General features: G+C 43.4%; 1 protein-coding gene across 1 annotated transcript in view; it reads left to right on the top strand.

Annotated features, from left to right (window-relative positions):
- Positions 1-20,539, top strand: part of ENPP6 (ectonucleotide pyrophosphatase/phosphodiesterase 6) — a 237,049-nt gene extending 216,510 nt beyond the window's left edge. Inside the window, exons 7-8 of the mRNA XM_085641899.1 lie at positions 13,664-13,790; positions 17,616-20,539. Coding sequence (XP_085498025.1) covers positions 13,664-13,790; positions 17,616-17,830 — 342 coding nt within the window. The 3' untranslated portion in view covers positions 17,831-20,539. The remainder of the gene's footprint in view (positions 1-13,663; positions 13,791-17,615) is intronic.
- The last annotated feature ends 562 nt before the right edge of the window (positions 20,540-21,101 follow it).

Below are 21,101 nucleotides of genomic sequence, written 5' to 3'. Positions count from 1 at the left end.
TTGTTTGATGACGTCAACTTGAGCTTTCAGACGTAGTCTAACAACATTCAACAGAAGGCTTCTTTAAGTTGCCATTATCACAAATTACTGAATAGCCTATGTCAATCATATCTACATTTCAGTGTACATCTCTAAGTTTTTTTTTTTAATGAATGTATTTCCCTGTTGCAACACATGATCTGTGCAGTGGTGTAGCTAGGCCTTTTGCCACCCGTGGAAGTCTCAGCGTTTGACGCCTCGCGGTGGCCGCAGGTAAGAATAGGGCAGGGGAGGCCAGTACCCCAAAATGCGTACCGCCGGGGACCCCCCCCCCTCCTTTGCTATGCCACTGGATCTATGCCCCTCTACCACACACCCTGGGAGACCCCTGTTTTCAAGTGCATCCACAATTCACACAGTGGTGGATAAACCTGGTTCAGGCACTAGTCAGGATGAAGAGAGATATCAAATAATATTTAGCCCTTTCGCCAGCGCCACTTGCTTAAGTTGGATATAAGTCTATTTGGACAATATCGCTAACCTAGTACATCGATACATCATCACACAAGATGCCTGGCCTCCATCCCGCTCCCTTGCGGTTGAGGTTCTCTAAACAGCTGAGAAGACCCACAACTGTGAACAGCGTAACTTTAGACCTAATGATGAAACTGGACCCAGAAATGTGACCGCCAAAGGAGCTGTTTGTCCTGCTTATCTGCCAGAAATTGCACTGCACTGCCTGCCAAAAGAGATTTTTACATGTTGCTGGGTGGGGCAGAAGGACAAGCCTCAATCTTCTGGTTTTAGGTTTTCGAATGCAGCTCTTGAGTCTTCCTAGACTGTCTGGCTGAATGAAGATGGGGTTTGATCCATCATAATTTGTTTTCAGGCCAGCAGCAATATACTGTCCCATGCCGAATGTGTCAAGAAACCAGATCAAACCAGTGTGGGCTCTTTCATGTTAGTGTTAAAGGAGGAAGCAGGTTTCTTTTGAGTCCTTTGGACCTTCCTTTCTGGATTAACAGTCCAATCATAAGGGATTGCTTTATGGCAGTAGTTTTAATAAACTATCGGACTTGATTCAGTAGTCGCTGCGGCTCCAATAAAACGCATATGGTTGCATTTTGATTGATTTTGCAGGCGATAAAGTGGAGTTCCTCGTCCCATTTTTTCCAGTTTACACATCTATAAAGAATGTGAGTTAGAGGAACTCTGTGTTAACACGAGATGGCCTGCTGTTTTCTTGACAGGTGTGGTATCTTGGGGCTGTATCAATGAGTGGGAATCCTTCACATGTTAAATCATCGCCGCAACCCTCGGTTCTGTGTGCAGAAAGGGCTTGCAGAATATGTACAGAAAAATGGAACGAAATATGTTTGGACCAAGAGCTTTAGTAAGTTTTACAGTTAGTGACAAAAATGGTCATTCATGGTATTTGTTTTTATTGACAATGTATTAGGAGTATTGATCTTGATGCAAGGCTCAGGAAATGACTCAAATCTTCTTCCTGATCAAAAACTCTGCAGGCGCCCATGATTAAAGTCAAGATCCAGTTGGTATAACCATGCCTGCATAAGTCAAGTTTGAACCCTCTAAAACTGGTGTGAGACTTGATGTAAGGTCCGTTACCATCTGCCTTGACCTAGACCCGTTTCTAAATACTGTGGAAAACCTTTGACGGGAAAACCAGTGCTATTCCTGTATAAAATCACAAGCAGGATACAGGAGTGATAGTGTGTGCCCGGCTATGGGGACCAACTAGAGTTGCCAAAAGACAGTTGCCAACCTGTTTGCCTTCCCTTTCCCTTATGTATCCCCAGTATTCTTCTCGCTACTTCCAGAAATGGTGCTCCTTCTTGGTCGCGTCGACACAATCACCCAACAGAAGGTTTTATAGATTAAATTACAATCTTGAGGTTTATGTAAGGTCTCTTGCATATTAGATGAGTGACCAGACCATTTTTCCTCATCACAATCAAAATCTTGCCATCTCTACCTTAACTTCTTCCTCCACATCCTGTTACTAATCTAAGGCAAAAGCTCATCTCGCTGTGGCTATAACAGGGAGATGGTGGTTAGTGTTTGCTTTTTATGTCTGGTCTGACAGTTGTAAGAGGTTGAATGATGTGGTATAATCAACCATTGGGTGATTCAGATGGTATTGTGAGAATTAGGAAGGCTTTGCGCTTTGTAGATGTTTCTCCATTTTCCTCCAAGATTTGTCAGGGAATGCTAAGAGCTGTATTGAGACAAAACAGAGGATGGAGTCGTGTTCAACCCAGAGAACAGGCACCTCTTGTAAAGCATATTTCATGGATGCTGGTTTGGTGAGATGGTGGATTAATGTGTTAAAGAGAATGGTTGTTAAAAAAAATATATATTTGATTAGCATTTGAATTCAACTGGACAAACCGTGATACAATAAAACAAATGCTAGTGGGCAAGGCATAGAGGGGAAACAAATAGAGTACAGCAGTCATTATTAACAGTGAAATCACATCTCATAAGGGAGAATCAGCAGGGTGTGGAGAGCATGCAGGTCCCCAAAATTAGAAATCATGCATAACAGCAGAGTCAAAGCGCTACATTCCCACCTAATGAAACCCGACCCCAACAATCATTAGAACCATAGCAGAGGAGTCAAACAAAGCAAGGATACAGAGAAACCCAAGAGGGTTTAATAGGAGTGCCCCGAATTTAGGCTCTTGGCCCGCAACTCAGTGGCAGGTCTAGGTACGCCCGAAAGGGGCTCTTCTACAACAATAAGCCCCCTGCAGTCCACCTTAGGGCATGCCAACAATATAGCATCCCACGGGGGTAGGATCTGCACCCTCCTCACTGCTCTAGCCTCTTCTTATAAATTGCTTCTCTATCACAGTCCACTCATTTCATTAATTTTAGCCACCACCTGTACACATATGGACCCCGGACAGATTTCCAGCTCATAGTCAGTTGTCTATGGGCAATGATAAAAGCCAAGTTCACAAACCAGTCAATAGTTTTACTAGCTGCCGTTCACTCATGTAAGCCTCTGTCCATGGCGCCCGAACCACCTGGAGGACCGCCGTCCAGTAAGGTAGCAAAAGCAGGTAGTACCAGATCATGTGGAAGAAGCCAGTGTCCTCTGCAATATACTGAGGACACTCCGAGGTCACAGCAGGGGACATGGAATGTATGTGCCAGGGAGTCAGAGTCCCAGTGTAAATAGAAAAATTAGATAACTTTGAAGTGGGCATTTCTGCCACATGGTGCCAAGCCTTATTAGGTGGTGATTGAGGACCCTGTAGGGCAATCTCAACGAAAAATGGTTTAAAGCAGAGGTGTCTTCTCGCCCTGCTGCTTTTCTCTATATGTATCTCAGACTTGCCTGTTTCCTTCTCACAAAGTATGGGTTTATCACCTAATAATGGGGAACGGACAATTTCATGTCTTCTGTATACAGATGACTTGGTGATCTTGGGTCTTACCCCTAAAGGTCCTAATAGGCGATTAGGGGCATTGCAACACTAGGCTGACATACACTATCAGAAAATTAACTCCTCTAAAAGCTAAATTCTCTGCTTCCAGAAAAATGCTAAATATGCAAACTTTCCTTGGTATTTGGGCTCCCAATAGTTCTAAGTGGTCAAGACATTTATATTTTTGGGGAAAAGTATGCTCAGCAATCTGAGTGATATTGATCATATTTCAAATAACATGTGTAAGGCTCGGTCACAGGCTAAGGGACTGGCAGCATTTTATTAGGCTACTGGTACAAGACACTTGTGTCATCTTCTATCCATTTATCGGACCAAAGTCCCCGCTACTCTATTGTATGCAGTGGAGTTCACAGCTATTTCTAGATGGGGCTTCTTGAATAAAGTAGAGTGTCAGATTCTCAGAAGATGTATTTCTTGCAATAATTCAGCATCCGTAGCAGCACTAAGGCTGGAATTGGGGATTAAAAGTGCCTAGGTCCAAGGTTTGACAGGTATTGTCCGGTGGGGAAGTACCCCAAAAAGGCCCAGAAAAGCCCTCATCTCCTGTTTACCTTTAGGAATGGGGTACCTCTGTGATAGCTTTCACTTTCACTTCCTGTGATTTGATTAAACCATTTCCTAGACGGTTAGCTTTTACTTTCTCTTCCTGATACTTTAAGATACTATATGAGAAAGGAAATTCTTGTGGAGAAAAAAGAAAAAAACTTAATTCAACAGGAATTTAAAAAAATGTCATAGATCAACTTGTTCAGTACTTTCTCTTCCCACCTTCCATCTAAAGGCTTGCTTAAAAAACACCTTGCTGGGTTTTAGTTTTTGGCTTGGCCAACGAGGCTTGTGGTAAGAAAAGGGGCTACCAAAGGATAAAAGATGCCATTATAATGAAAGAATTCCAACCCAACGTGACATAGAATATGCCCCATGGGGTTAGACGTTTCTGGACACTATTGCGATTGGATATTATGACTTTAAATTGTTTAACATCTAAATGGTATGGAAATTCTGAAGTCTTAATTTTTGTTAGAATGGTGTTCAAGATCAGAAACATGCTTTTTATTTGTGTGTCCTGCCCCTATATTGCATCGCCGTAAATGGTTGAGACCTGTCTTATTTTAAATTGTTGATGCGATCTTCCTCGGTAGAACTACAATTATTGTTTGATCCCCCCAATGAACTGTTCAGTTGTCGTTTTTTAAACTTTTTTATATACATTCTAATTTTAGTATGAACACTGGCTTAGCAAGGTTAAAATTGGTATGGCTTAAATTAATTATATGAAACTCTTTTCAATGATTTTGAGGAAATACTTTCTTTGTTTTAAATTGAATTAAATTGTTTTCTGTTGCTCTCCTCAGAGTTCAGAATCATGAATAAACTTCAACTTGACACTTTAGGGTCAGATTCTCGGACCATCCTCCATGACCAGTTGTTTATAAGCACCCTCAAGTCCTCCTCCCATTGCAAGGCTGAGAGCTGCCCACGCCCTCTCCAGCGAGGCCCTATAGAGTAACGTGACCACCTTCGTCTGCCCCATAAAACGGAAAAGATGGCATAAATCCTAATATTCCAGAGGCTCTGCAAAACACCAGAGCACCACCTCTCACGTATTTTGCAGGTCAAGACGCTATGAAGTACAAAATGACCCACCAGGAGGTCAAAGGGCTCCTGGAGGTCCGAAAAAGGACACAATTTGCCTCCTGTGAAAAGATCTCCCAAGGCAACATTCCTGGCTGCTGGCCACTCAGAGTCCCGACCCCCACCCTCTGGACACCCGCAGCATCGATTCGAGAAGGGAGAGTTCTCAGGTTTATGGGATATGAGCCCACGGCAGAAATAACATGCCATCCTAATCAGGAAATGCGAAGTCCTCACCCTGGAGGCAGGCGTTGGCTTCAACAGGATACTAGTTAACGGATCTTTAGATGGAGAGCTACCCTCACGGGTATGCACAACATCCCACGGATAGGACTGCCAGTGAGCCAGCCACTGGAGCTACGCTGCCAAATAATACAACTCGAGATCGGGTGCCACCAGGCCCCCCTCTGTCACTGGCAAGTGCAGTTTCCAAAGTGCTACACAGTGACACAACGTGCCCCAGTATTGCGACAGTAACAAGCCATCCAATTCCCGAAAAAAGAATTTGAGGCAGCTTCAGCGGAAGGGCCGCAAACAAATAAAGGAGACTGGGCAGCCCCTCACTGACAACTGCAGTGTGGTCCAGAAGGCAACTGAACACTGCAACCCAGCACTCGCCTAATGTAAATTCCCCTCGTACAAGAATTCCTGCGAGTGGTAGACGCCCACCACCAGATACCGAACCCTATGATGCTCCCTCCGTGATAGTGGGATCGTGGGAACAGGTATATCAGCTCATAGGGGATAGACACCCAATGTAACCCAGTTGACTTGCTGTCCTGAGTAATCACCAAAGTCTGAAAACGCTGTAAATGTCCTTTCCCCTCAAATACAGCAACATAACCTCTGCATACAGAGAAATATATGTACAATCAGACGTAAGGTATACCCTGTGGTAATGAAGGCCCCAGCAGACCGTGCAAGCAAATGGTTCCATGGCCAATGCAAACGGCAGCGGTGTTAAGGGGCAACCCTGACCTATGCTACGTTCAATGGCAAAGGCCTTTAAAATCAGGGAACCAGTAGGGATCCTAGCATAGGGGCTAGTGTAAAGGAGCTTTGACCACTTGACAAAGGATAATCCCAGACCTATGCCAAACAGGGTAGCCTAGAGAAACTCACAATGGAGCAAGTCAAATGCCTTCCTAATATCCACCAAAATGACCAGCACCTTTGCCAGCATTTGTTCCCACCAGTCTAAGGCCAGAAACAATTGATGAATATTAGGCATAGTGCTAAGTGTGGGGCTAAAGCTAGTCTGGCCAGACTGAACCAGGGAGCACATGTGGGAGCAAACGGATCACTAGTATCATCCTCAAAGTCTTGTAATCGCGGCATTGAGCATTGAGAGTGGGTGGTAAGAATCAAGAATCAAGAAGGAGAAGGTATTTATCCTTCTTCTGAATTGACACAATAGCGCCCTCCCGCAATGAGGGCAGAAGCAAACCATACTTCTGAGAATCATTGAAGAAGGCCACAAGTCTAGTAACAAGGTCCTAAGTATATGTGGCATAGAAATCTATTGGTAAGGCATCGAGGCCAGGCACCTCACCATTTCATTAATTGCCCCCATACCTCTTTCTCTGTAACATCCACACGCAATTGATCCGCTACCTCAGGCTCAAGGGACACTGGGGTGCATCTGAAACATAATTCAGCATATCCACCTCACTACACTCAGCACCTGAGGAATACAGTTCCTGATAATGTTGAAGAAACACCTCTTCTCGAGTGATCATGCAGTTGGAGAATCCTGTAATAGCCGTGCAAGCACCCTGCCCGATATATCTCTCTTGGGGTGGGCCCTGGGTACATAAGCTTTATGATCAAAGTGTTGTGGGTGCCCGACCAGCTCAAACAGCTTCTCCTGCTCCTCCATCAGTCAATCCCTCCCATCCGGAGTCCTCTCAAGCTCACAGGCCAGCCCACCCAACACCACTTCCTGCAGCTGGACAGCCAAAAGCAGTCGGGTTCATACCCACACTTTACTGGAAATGCAATTTCTCTGGCTCACCACCTTAATGGCCTCCCATTCCACCCCACTGAGGAGGCTGACCCAGCATTGCCATGCCAGTATTGTGAAATGCGCTCCCCCAGCAAGACCTGAAAGGCCTGATCATCAAGCAGAGCAGGATCGAAGCACCAGGTAGGTACACTAGGTCTAGGTGAGGACCACTGAAAAATACCCAATACAGCAGAATGGCCAGAGAATGACTTTGCTAAATATTCCACCCCCAGCAGCCTGCAGTAGAGTGCCCTGCACATATAAAGTCTATCCCGTTGAACCTAGAGATCATGTCAGCCAGAGCGGTATACACAAGCCTTTGGGTGTTTCATTCACCAACAGTCTACCAGATCCCACTGTCCGGCCCAGGATTGGATGGCCTCCTCCAGCCTGCCCACTGGCGCGCGCCACACAGGATCGGGTGTAGCCTATTCAAACTCAGATCCACTACATAGTTAAAATTGCCCTACTACTCTCCAATAGGGACCATTAGCAACAACAGAGGGGCCAATCCAGTGAGGAACAATGGCTTGTACACATTCGGAGCAAAAACAAAGGAAATGATGGACGGAGTGTTGAACATTGCAAGCACTCACCCCCAGTCAACTGATCTGGGTTTAATCCACCACCATTCTTCAGCCCACTCTGCCACCCCAGTTCAGACATGGCCATATGCAAATCAGTCTGACCCTGTGCCTCATGGGAACAGTCCAGCCCGAACTGCTAAGCCATGTCTTCCCTGGACCGGAAACAAGCTTCCTAGGACCGGTTTCTGGCATTTCAGCCGTCTTCAGCCAGGCTTGCTTGAATCCAGTGGCAAAGGGCCATATGTAGGAAGCCAAATACCGGTCGGTAACGGCCGATTTTCGGTAAATATCCCGTTACCGACCGGTATTTAGGCTTTTGCTATGTAGGGGGCATATTTCAGGATTCGGTAATTTACCGAATCGGTAAAATTACCGAATCGGTAATTTTACCGATTCGGTAAATACCGAATCCTGAAATGATATGTAGGGGGAGTGTCTCGTCGGTGTGTGGATTCGTTATTTACCACCAACAAAAAGTTGATGGTAAATGACGAATACCTGTAAAAAAGCATTATTGTGCTATTTGAAATGTGCAATGTGGCAGACATACATGCCATTAGGGCATGTATGTGCGCCACATGTGCACACATGCACGAATCAGGGGTGCAACAGGGTGTCAATGTGACACCCTGCCACCCATGATGATGCCTCCCCTGTTACCGATTTGGTATTTACCGAATCGGTAATGGCAACTGGCTTCCCATTCATTCCTATGGGCCTCCAGGCCCATAGGAATGAATGGGAAGCCAGTTGCCATTACCGATTCGGTAAATACCGATTCTAAAATACCGACATTTACCGAATCGGTAATAATTTACCTACATTACATTTACCGATTCATAAATACCGAATCGGTAAAATTCGGTATTTAAGAATCGGTAAATGTAATTTACCTACATATGGCCCAAAGTGAGCAAGGGACTCACGTCTGAGCATACCCTGCCAACTTATGGCGAAGAAAGCAAAACCAAAGGAAATGATGGACGGAGTGTTGAACATTGCAAGCACTCACCCCCAGTCAACTGATCTTGGTTTAATCCACCACCGGTCTTTAGCCCACTCTGCCACCCCAGTTCAGACATGGCCATATGCAAATCAGTCTGACCCTGTGCCTCATGAGAACAGTCCAGCCCGAACTGCCAAGCCATGTCTTCCCTGGACCGGAAACAAGCTTCCTAGGACTCCCCCCTGTGTCTGAACTTGGGGGTGAATTCAGAGTACAGAGATGCCTTGGAATTGTCTACAGAAAAGGGGCCATGTGCATGGGCCTATTACAGGAGATGGTCCCTATCCCGGGAATGCAGGCAGCATGGGGCACCAAGGTGAGGTATTTGCACCGGCTCCCTGTGTACACACTCCAAGGCGAAGAATCTGGAGAGGCTTTCTGGGGCTACCATCTCCTGGAACCAAGCCTCCAGATAAGCCAAGAGTCCACAGTGTGGATATTATTGCAAAGGTCCCACCCCTCCTGTTCATCTAAGCGAGCGGGCAGGCATTGTGTCTGCGCTTCAAGAGCCATGATGTGATGGTTCACAGATTGAACAGCTGGTGTCAGTCTGCACCATGCTCTCTAGGGTAGGACCCCTCTCCGAGACCTTCCATGAATACTCTTGAATAAGGGCCTAGCTCCACCCTCCAAACATTCACCAAACATTTCTCTGACTTGTCATTCATGTACGTCATGCCCCCTACGCCCGTGTCCTGCTTGAGCCACTGCTCGGGCAGTTGTGGTTGCATCATCCTGTGATCCCTGTGTGCACCCCATGGTCACTCCAATGAGGGCCCAAGGAGTGCCGGAAATCAGGGCAACCGCATGCCACTACTTATATGCAGGTCCAAGAAAATGCACCCCAGGCGATGACACAACCGCTATCGGCTGTCCCTCCATCAAAGGGCCACAAACAAGGCAGTAAACCTCTCAATGTGGGCATCAGAGTTTACAAGTGTGGCCAGTCAGCCACACATCCATGATGCCGAAGTACTGTGAGAAATCCGCCTCCCCAGGACCACTCTGGGTGGACCCCACATGCCAGGAATCCAGGCAGACAGTACAGTTCCCTGTGCAATCCCCTGTTGATGTGAGTGGCCAGCAGTAACCCAAACATACTCCTAATTGCGCAGAAAGAAAGTTATCAGATATTCAGCAGGATCCTCCAAACAAAGTGCAGCAGGCAAAGAGCCATCACTATAAAGTCACCCCTGGGCCAAGAGCAATTCGATGAGGAGGGAATTCTGTGTCATTACGGGAGTCAGTACCCCGTTGTACCCCACAGCCAGTGGGCCCCAGAAAGATACTGAAGCGGGCTCCCACGCCCCTGAAAATGCAGCAATGCTAGAGCAGGAAGCTCTGCCCCCACCGTCGTTGCGGCCATCCCCGGGACTCGCGTACCTCCAACACAAATCACCTCCATGTCCAAGAGGTTGTGGGGGGGCACCAAAAGGACTCTTTAGGACAGGGATGCAAGGGCCACTGCAATCAATGTGGGCTACCATCCCAATTGTGGGCAAAGACCAGGCAACCAGCACCACGCACTGGCACTGTTGAACAGCTGAGGGTGAAGTCCTTGGGGTCCACGCACTTGCTGACTACCAAGTGAAGTGGGCAGGCAGGGGCACCAACCCCGCAAAATTCACTGCCACAGATGTTGTCAAAAATCCAGCGCCACCACTGCTAACAAAGCGGGCCGCCATTTTGTAAATGCTCCAGCTCTAAGGCTGAATCTTCTCCACAGTCCCCAGCTCCAGCCCTGCAGCTCAGGTGGCATCGGAGTCCTCTCCCAGGTTCCTGGCTGCCCTACAGAACTTTCCCCGTTGGAGCAGGGAGGAGATGGAGGCTAGACGTGGCTAGTGGAATCGCAGGCGCGGGGGAGCCCAGCGTCCTCCAGTCATGGAGGCTGGCTCCGCCCTGTTAAAGAGAATGTTGATAGTAATGGAAGATGGACACTGCCTCAGTTGAAGATTATAAGAATTATCTTTTCTAGATGAAGTTTCATACTTCCACTTATGTGATTGGGATGGACTTTAATCTTATACGAAAAGCTATGGATATGATGGAAAAGCAATGTGACCGGAATTTGATGAACAGCTGACTTAAAATGAGAAAGGCCACTGAGGAGCTGATGGCTGACTTGTATTTTAATAATATCTTGAGAGCATTGCACCCAGCTACACCTGGATTTACTTACTGGAGAAAATAGAGTTACGTAAAGTTTAATAATCAGGAATGAATTGAATTGACATAATCAAGAATTCTATGTCAACTATTTTCTGCAGTTTTCCTCACTATACGTTGAAAAAAATTCTCAGAACTCTATTCTGTGAGCCCCATTATATTACAGTGTATATAGATTTGCGTATTTATTTATTTTGTGTATTTTATATAGCACGCAGCTACCCCAACGGGGTGTCCCGGCGCTTCTGAGTGAAAGCAGAGTGATAGTCCTGGGGGGGTTAACAAAAGAGAAAAGTTTTTAGTGCCTTACGGAAGGGTAATTCTTCCTGGATCATCCTAATTGCGATCGGGAGTTCGTTCCAGATTTAGATATAGATATAGATTTGCGTAGGTTTTTTTTCATTAACACAAGATTCACAAAATTCATATATCCTAATAGTCTTTTTAATGCTATTGCAAAAAGAAATCTACACATTTTATATACAATTTGATGTTTGATCCCGGTTTATTTAAACATATTTTCCCAACACCTTAATAACTCATGCATTCATCTCATTTATACAGGCAATTCTTATTCATGTTTTTTCTGTTGAAAGATTCGCATTGATACATCAAATATAACAGTACTTTTCAATCACAATTACCACTGATCCTATACAAAATATCTTCATGAAAATCCTGCTGTGAAAAACAACTGATTTGGTGTCAGATTTACATGTTGGAGCAAACCATGTTATTTCGGTTTTCATACTGATTTCTTTATTGACAACATCTCTGGCGTTTGTTGATGTCTCGACAGAATAAGAAATATTGTCAGATCCTCCTAATTACATTTATACTTTAACATTCTAGGCTCGGGCCTGATTACGAGTTTGGTGGTCCGTGGGACCGCTGAACCTGTGGTGGTGGTCCGACTACCACTGCACTGCGGTACCGCCCGCAGTATTACAACTGCGTCTGTCGGACTTCCACGAGATTCCCGGCACCGCCAGGATCAAGGATCCCGCTGGGCCAGCAGTCTTGAAACAGGAGTAATATGCTGGCTAAGTATATTCCAAGTTGCCATTTCACAACCCTTTTCATGGCAGTGAACCTAAACTCGTAATCAGGCCCACAGTCTAGTTTGGTGTTTTGATATTATGGTCTCTTAGCAAATAGGGAAATATTTCAGTTCAATATCTAGTTGAGCTCCTTTAATGCGACTCCTCAATAATAATTGACAGCCCTGGCTTTGTAGCAAAAGCTACTGCTCTGTAACTTTGATTTATGACATGTTTGAGTCAATGGAATTACCAGTGGGCAAAGATTAATAAGAGGAAACATTTGCTAAACATCTGTGCATGAGGCTTCAAATAAGAACTGGTTAGGACAAGGCAGACGCAGGCCGAGGAAGCAGTTACCAATGGCGTCTTATATTTTCAGCAAATATATGGGGACAATCTTAATGGGACATTGTTGTTCAATTTACAAAAATGTTTTATGGGGATTTGAGAGAAAAATGTATCTAGAGGTGGGCGGAATATTCTGTTCCGCTTGCGGAATTACCAGCATTTTTGTGACTTTGCGTTACTCTTGTGATGCAGAGCTCTGGCCAAATGCAACCAATTGACGCGTAGCAGATTTTTTCTTGTGCGTGGCTCCAGAATGGTAAGTTGGCGGGCACGAGGTAGGTTTGGGGTCCCCTAGAGCGATTTCTCGTTGGTATGTGGAAATCTGGCAAGATTTTTCTAACGTGGGTGGTCCGACTGTTGGCAGTTAGAAGGAAGGTTGCTGCTAGAGTAGAAAAGTTACTTGAGCAGCAGCAAAATCAACTCGATGAGCTGCGCCCCCTGGTGCACCCCGTGGTGCCGTTGGAACGATAATATTTTAGTGCGTAATGCACTACCGGTACTAAATCACACTGCAAGCTGAGCAACTTGCCTACTTCCGCCCTTTGGCGGACCTCCACGGAATCTCAGAGTTTTTATGTAACTCTGGGGGATTCTGTGGAGTCAAATTCCTCCACCCCAATAAAATACGTAATCGTTATTTGGTACACAGTGAAATTGGAAACATGGCATCTGGCCTTGACGAACATTGTTACATTCTTTGGTGTCTATTTTGCCTGTATTAGACAACACATTGAACATGTTGTTTTGTCAAGTTTAAAATGAGCATAAGTGGGACGCCATATAGGTGCTTGGGATAGACCATCATTAGAGGTTTGTGGTGCTGACGATAGCCTTTGAAGTGTTAGAATTCTGACATCTTGGAGGTTAATGAGAGCCCATCCTCTCACGCTAAAGGAAAGGGTTATTTTGCTGGAATGGATTGATTGAAAAGTGTTGTAAATTAGGGCTTTAGTAATGGGGTAAGAGAATAGGTTTTGAATTAAATGAGAATGTATCCAGAGGTCATGTTTTAGGTCGCTTTAATGCTGGCAGTTCTATTTTTTGGGTTTCTATGGTGTACAAGCTTAGCCTGTGTCTTAAGAATAGATTATATGCAAGTAATACCAACCCCTTACTCATTCGAACAACTACTGCAGAGGAAAAAAATGGATTCTTTTAACTGTCCGGCTAGTAGTATCCAACGATGTCTGCTGGAGTCTAGGAGAGTGAAGGGGGCAGGAAGAGGGCTAAAGAAGCATGAAGTGAATTAAACCTAGGCGCATCTGATTGTTTGGCAGCGTTGGGGGGCGGGGGTGCTAAGAAGAATTGTACTTTGTCTTCTACTCTTACTGGTTTCCACACAGGTTACGCATTGCATAGTATCAAACATTTCACAGGATGCAGCACAATGAAACAAAACATCTTTGTACTTCCAGAGTAAAGAACTTCTACCCTTTTGGAACAACGGGACAAACGGAAAGAGTGAGGCGTGGCAGCACGGGTGGCATGGGTATGATAATGAACTCATGGCGATGAGAGGCTTCTTCATAGCGTATGGGCCAGGTAATAAACACACTTTAATCATGTTAATAATATTTTCTTATTAAAACTCATTAAAATTTGTTTTCAGGCAAAATTTCTTCAAACAAGTAGCCAAAGACATTTCAGTTCAACATATTCCTCAATGTTATAAATGTTACCCAGCGCCTGCTTTGGAGTTTGGTGGACGGGTTACTCTGTTACAAACTTAGCAGATATTCCGTCTATCTTATTACAAGTGCCGCAGGATATAATGCATTTGTGATAAGGCAGATTGGATATCAGTCAGGTTTGTGATGGATTAACCTATCTGCCAAATTCTAAATCCGGCCCTTAGTTCTATCACACCTTGTTTTGGGACTCAACCATGGTCCTTCTCTTTTTTCATTGATCACTAATGTCTGCCTCTTTGTTCAGCATTAGACAACCACTCAATTTGCTTTGGTGTCACGTGTGCCTGAGTGTGAGTTGAGGAAATCACATCACCGTGGGGCTTGAAGGTCGTCTAAGCACCATGAAGGTACTGGTGGGAGTGTTATTAAAGTAGCAGTAAGTTTTGATTGGCACAGGACATGCAAAAAGGACTTCAGCTGCAGGAGAGGTAGTTGGAAAGAAAGTGAGACTCTGATTTTGGGAGTTGTTTCAAATGGTGGAAACCCATCTATTTTGGAATGATTTGTAGAGTTTGGGCCTGCTGTGACATGTTAGATGATGAGATCGTGAGACAAAACTATGTATCAACAGCTTTCTTGAAAATGACTACAATATGTTCTAGGTAAAGATTAACCATATCACTCCATCGGTGTTTGCACACCACTGTGCCAGGGCTTTATACACAATGTAATTAAAAGAACAGCATAATGCTGTTGAAATACATGAACCTTTTTAGTCTCTTTGTGCACCACTAGAAACGACATGATTTTATTTGGCAAATTTGGGGCTTCGTGTTGTGCAAACCCCACATCAATATCTCCTTGCAGCCTTGGAGATCTTTTGTTGCATTTATCAAATGAACACACAGGAATCCAGAATTATTGATCAAGGAAATGCTTCCTGAAAGCCTGTAGTCCGATAACCCCAAATATATGTAGATTTCCTAGAGAATTGTCTGCGCTTTCAAATTTGGAATATTAGCTCAGATCACTAAACTGTGGTAGAATCCTTGCATACCACACATTGTTCATTGATGATATCAAATTCAGGACTATATGGAAGGTATAAAATCTTTTTCTTTTCTAATTCAGTACAATTTAAGCAATGTGTTGATGTAAGGTAGACCTCCCTCGCTCTGATTGCCTGGCCGGAAGAGTGTGCTGAACATGACGTTTGTCACATTTTTACCAATGTTTTCCAAAACATGGCAACTTCCTCTTGTTTCTCTCATGCAGGAACATACATCTGCTTCACCCCCATATTTGTTTGTCTGGGTCTCCTGAGTGTGGATGCTCCAGACATGGACGGTTTCTATGGTTTCTGGAAACTTGGTGCAGTAAATATGGGAAATGTGGAAAGCAACTGAAAGCAAAATGCTGTTTATTGTACCTATCTTCTAATCAGCTGAATCACCCCAGGCCTCTATGGAAAATATACCATAACCATGTATTTTTATCATGCTAGGGTTTCTATCACTAAGGTGCCAGACCGGTTCAGACTGGCTGGCCAGCCCAATGCCCTGAACAGGACATTTTCAACAAATTTTTCCCCCAAACTGGATGATTTCTATCAGTCTTCCTCCGACGGTAATATATCTCTGCCTAGGCTTGACCAGCATCTGCCTACAGGGGTACCAGGCATGTGTTGGTTATCACTAAGGAGCCTAGGTAGGGCTCCATCCACCACGCTGTGGGAGATGTTTTTGATGCGGGAATATTCCATTGGCAGCGACTGCAGTGTTTGTGCCAGTAGTCTGTCGGCAACCAGGGAAACCTACCAATCCACAACCTTTCTAAAAACTAGAGCTCCAGCGGAATCATTGATGTCTTATGTGAATCCCAGCAAATTTTATTACCCTGAAAGTCATACAAATGTCAACGTTTTGGTTAAATAAGCACAATTTCTTCAATTTTATGTGACGGAAATTCCAGAACGTCCAGCAAATGGCAAAAGTCCTTCCATCCTATGGTCCCACACTTCTCCCAATAAAGGCAATATCCCAAATGTATAGGTGAGCTTATTGCACAAGACGAGAATAAGCCACATTTTTGACCATGTGAAGATCATCTTGATGTTTCAGGAACTTCCCATGGGCACATTGTAGCCTTTTTCCTGTCTGTTGCAATAGGTCCACCACAAGTGAGATACTGTTTTTATTAACTAAAGTGTGCAAATGCACGGTGGTGAGACTTTTCCCAGAATTTCTGAAACTTTCCTTCTTAGAAATACAGGTAAATTATATTTTTTGGACCTAATATTGATGTTTGTAAGGCATCCATAGAGGCTAGGTTACATTGGACTCCCCACAGGTATTTAGTCTTCAGAAACATCTGGGGTTTGTACATTTCCCTGGGCACCAGCCAACCCTTGGCCCAAATACCACAAACATGCACATTTCAAACGTCAGCACTAATCCAATTTAATCTTGCACTTTCCACACTTGCATTCTTGGGTATTTCCTATTGTGGGTAATAAGCCCACACACGTACAGGGAAAAGTGTGGCAACACACGATGGCAGCACATTAGCAATTATCTATTGAATTTCTCTATAATTTTTGTCTGTTGCCACTCTGTCCTGCTTTCCATTTTTATTAGGTTTTGCCTGCACAGCACTTGCGCTGTGCTTGAGAAATCTATTGTTTTTAATGTAAACTTAAAAGGGACTTACATCCTGCCTCCTCGCTTTCCTGGCTTCTCATTGGTTCCTGTGAATGCCACTTACCTTTCCCCTTTTTCTATTGGCTGTAGCATATTATCCTTCCTAGTGTTTGTTCCTCGTCTGCTTCTCTTATCAGTTTCTCGTCACCGAAATACTGTTAACATCCACTTTGGTGGAATTATATTTTCATAAAGTTTTGCCTTTTACAATTTCAGCATATTTGTATAACACCTGGAGAGTTTTAAGTGATTTGCATAGAATCACAGGATGTTGCACAGCATCGTCGAGACTCGAACCGGTAACCCCAGCTCTTGAGTCAGCAGCTCTGGCCGCAGCGCCACATCCTCTCCACTCCTGTGTTATCTATTAAAGAGCTCTTTCCTTCTCCTGGACGATGATTGATGAAAACAGCTCTTTATTCATTACATAGGTGAAACTGATGCATTAGCAATGCTTCTTTACATTTATTTTCTGTTTACACTAGCACCCCCACACTCCTATCAGCACGCACACTGCTCGTCTGTTGCTTCTTAGCAGCAATTTATTTATATAGTGTCACTCCAACACAACCAATGCCAATTTTGGAACATTAACTTAAAAATAAAAGATAAAGTGCACAGAAGTTCCAATGAAAACAAGCATTGGCAAAGCTACTAGTTTGGCACTCACCTTTTGAAGCCAGACCTATAGGCTTTGACGGGGATTGTTTTAATTTGACCTCATCATGCAGATCATCTGTGATGGAGATGTGCAACCATTTAGATGTTATGTAAACTGAAGCAGTACAAGTCCTCTCATAAAATATGGCTATTCCCATGTTGAGGCACTTTAAAGGTTCTGTGAATCTTTCAGGTGTGGCATTTGCTTCGTGAGTACAGTATATACCAAAGGCCTAAGAGATGTCTGCCATTAATGGCAACTGTTTCAGACCGTTAGTAAAAAATGGAAGTAATAAAAGTGACTAAACACTAATTCTATCAATTCTACAATGTTTGTTACTCAGAGGTAACTTACTTTTTTTTCTTCTTTTTTTCAGATTTCAAATCAAACTTTAGAGCTGCTCCAATCAGATCAGTGGATGTTTACAACATCATGTGTAATGTCACTGGGACGAAGCCACAATCGAACAACGGCTCCTGGTCCAGGGTGGAATCCATGCTTAAAATGCAACCAAACCTGGCAGGGTTGGCACCATCTGCCCAGCTAAGCAGCTGTTTGCTGGCATTAGTTCTCTCTTTCTTGTTGACATAACTGATTTGTAATGTCAGTCACAATCCAATGTATGTTACTGTTTGCAATACATTGAAATGGTCTGGATATATGAATAAGCACATGATGCCAGTATATGTGGGCTGATTCCAAGGGAATCAGAACAAATACAGGAATCTGCTCATCAGAGGTTTCTGGTTTAAGGTACATTTTTACATTTTCAAAAGAGTCTACAGTGTACGCAGGGAAACCATAGGTTTAAAACAATCGATTTGCAGGAATATGCCTACTCGTGTATAATCACTCCTGCGGATTGTTTACATGCGTAGCACACAGGAGTAGGTTTAGTAGATATTAATGTTTAATGAATTTTCTGGAGTTTCCAAATTTTTTTTACAGTATAAATATCCTGGAATATTTTTCTGCAATAGAACTCTGCCACTAAAGTATTTTTTGCTGATTTTGGCTCTATTCAACCTCCTCAGTTTTTAAAAAAAATAAATTCAAACTTTGTGAAGTTCCTAAACATTGCGAAGTTCACTAACATTGCAAAGCTTTTCTAATGTAATTTTTATTGAGCATTTATACATCACGAAAGTATCAGAGCATCCCTTCTTAAAAATATTAGTGTTAAAACAATCACAATATTTTCCAATTGAAACTTTCAAAATAAATACGAGTAAAATACAAATCGTACCAACACTGTGGTTATATTGTATCTTCGATTAAATGAACATTGATATAAAAATAAATTGTAAAACAAGCAGGTTGGGAAAGGGAGAATACCCAACCAATCGGATATGTCATTCATGATCTGTTATTCACTAAGAAGACTGGTTACACTGTTAATGAGAAACCAAGATTGAGTTTGTCATTTGTGTGGACATCTGAGGTCACAGTGAGGCAAGATATTCACATGTAATATTTGACTAGTTCGTCTCAGGATGCCAATGGCTTAGCAAGAAGGGGGCATGTGCATTCTAGATATTCCAACCATACATTCTCCAAGTCAATGGCCCTGATGGGCCTATATTTTCCTAGTCTGTCTATGGTGTACTATTGGCATGCCCTGTTAACCCATGCACATTGTTTGGGCAGGCTTGTCAACATCCGGTATAGCTACTACCAAAAGCATATTACCAAAGGGGTGAAACCCAATTTCCAAAACTTTGGTCTCCAGCTTCAAATAAGAGAACCTCAGGTTGCCGCTTCATCCCAGGTATTTAAACAAATGGACAGATCCTTCAAAAAGATCTGGGTGTGTGAGCAGGACCACCAAATGTGAAAAACATTCCTTTTTCCCTCACATGCAGGGGCAGCACTCAGAAGCACCAATGCATACACTGGAAAGACGGGATGGTGAAAAATACCACAGGTGGAGCTTTGAAGATGCATTTTCTAAATTAAAAACCAGAGGTGAATGAGAGAGGTTATGAATATTGCAAAGTTTTGAAAATTCCACAAAGTAGCAGAAAAAAAACAATTTTCAAATGCTTACTAGAAACGTACATATGTAGTTTTAACTTGTTTTCACCACATTTTAAATCTGTGATGAACATTTTTTCCATGACATCCACTGAAATTAGGGGGACAGTTGGCCTTTTCACTTCCATTTCCACTTTTAATCTAGTTTTTTCATTACAGGTAAGTGCTGGCAAGTTTTGACTCTTGGGGAACAACCACACAATTACATCTTTGTGGGTTTCTAAGACTTTCCCAGTTGCTGCCTCCTGTGTCCCGCAGGATCACTGATGTTCCCACAATTACACCTAGCATTACGACAGCCTAAAATGCATCATAGTAGAGGATATTCCACTGTAGTAATTGAATCTTTAAGATTAGAGAACTCTTGATTCCAGAAAGCCGGGTATGAGAATCCCATCAAGTTCAGCTTTAGTACTTGTATGCGGAATGAATTGGAGTCTGAAGATCTGAACTCAAGTTATTTTTGGGGGGAGACTTTGCGCCTTTCTCAGGATGCGTTACTTTTTGACACAATGCCAGGTGTGGCAATTGCTCTAGATCTGAATTTGAATCAAAAACCATGGGTGCTATGGTTGGAATGCCCAAGTACCAGACATGGAACACCCTCTTGATATAATATAACACAAAGCTCTATTTGCACTTCGGAAAAGGGAAACTTTCCAACGCAAGCAAATGTTTTGCACTGGCAAGTAAATATTTTATCATGACTTTGAGCCACTTTGGGTCACTCTGCAGTGGTGGTCTTGTTAATTCTACCACTACACGAGTAAAGACATTCTTGGAATCTTTCTATGTTTCTTTGATTATTTAACTGTTTCTAGGCAAGATTCCCATGAACTGGATGGGGATGGATCAAGGCTGGGATTTTATTTGGTATCGTTTGAGTACTTTTAAAAATAAAATACATTTTTGCGTTAAAAAAAACTTTGGGAACCCATATGAAAGAATATTGGATACCTCTTCTGTCTGCATTCATTCCTTCAGGCCACACAGAATTTGCCTGTTGCAAATATGTACATCACGTCAGCTAGTTTTGCGAGTGAAATGGAAAAAGATGTGGAAAAAATGGAAAACATATGCAACATTTTAAAAAGAGTGTTAACTGTCTTGTTTAATTTATATGGCCAGTGGTGTTGAGGTATAAAATACTTTCAACCGGGGATGTCACTGATCTTTTGATAGTACATGTATTGTCTTAGTTCAAGTGGCTGGCTGTTTGTGTCTATCAAACCTTAAGTTTTAAATTAAAAAAAATTAAAAATAAAATCAATGTTTCCTGTTTTGTTCATGCAGTCACCCTTACTGATTTTCCTCTGAACCAGTTTCCTCTAAGGAGATGTCCTCTGGATCACTGCATTCAGGTTCTGGACAGTGGATTGGAGCTTGTATGTAATAGTTGACACTGCTTCCATCAAGCCAGTAGGCTTGAATGGGGTAACATGGCAGCACATGGGGAGGGCACTCTTATGTAACTAATGGATATCGCATAATACTTAAGTGCCAATAGCGAGCAACGGCCAACGTAAAGGTCTCTTGGTCTAGGCTGCTGCGCTACCAGTCTATTCTTGTTGCTCAGTTGCTAAAGATTAAGCAAGCATTGAAAAGCAAATGGGTCACGCTTTGCCAATGCTTGTTCACTTGCGGTATTGCTTTAACAATCCTTGCACATTTGTGTCACAAGCATTGGCAAAGCCAATTGTGGCATCTAGGAGGGTTATTTTCTATATGTACAAGATGGCTGTCATGTTGCATCTAGACGCAATGTAATCGCCATTATGGATGTTCCAGAAAATATCACTCCAAGATGACCATATTGCATCTACCTGCG

Source organism: Triturus cristatus, chromosome 2_2 (genome assembly GCF_964204655.1).
Source record: "Triturus cristatus chromosome 2_2, aTriCri1.1, whole genome shotgun sequence".
Classification (NCBI taxonomy): Eukaryota; Metazoa; Chordata; class Amphibia; order Caudata; family Salamandridae; genus Triturus; species Triturus cristatus.
Note: the sequence above shows the minus strand (reverse complement) of the source record. Positions and strands in the feature narration are given on the sequence as shown.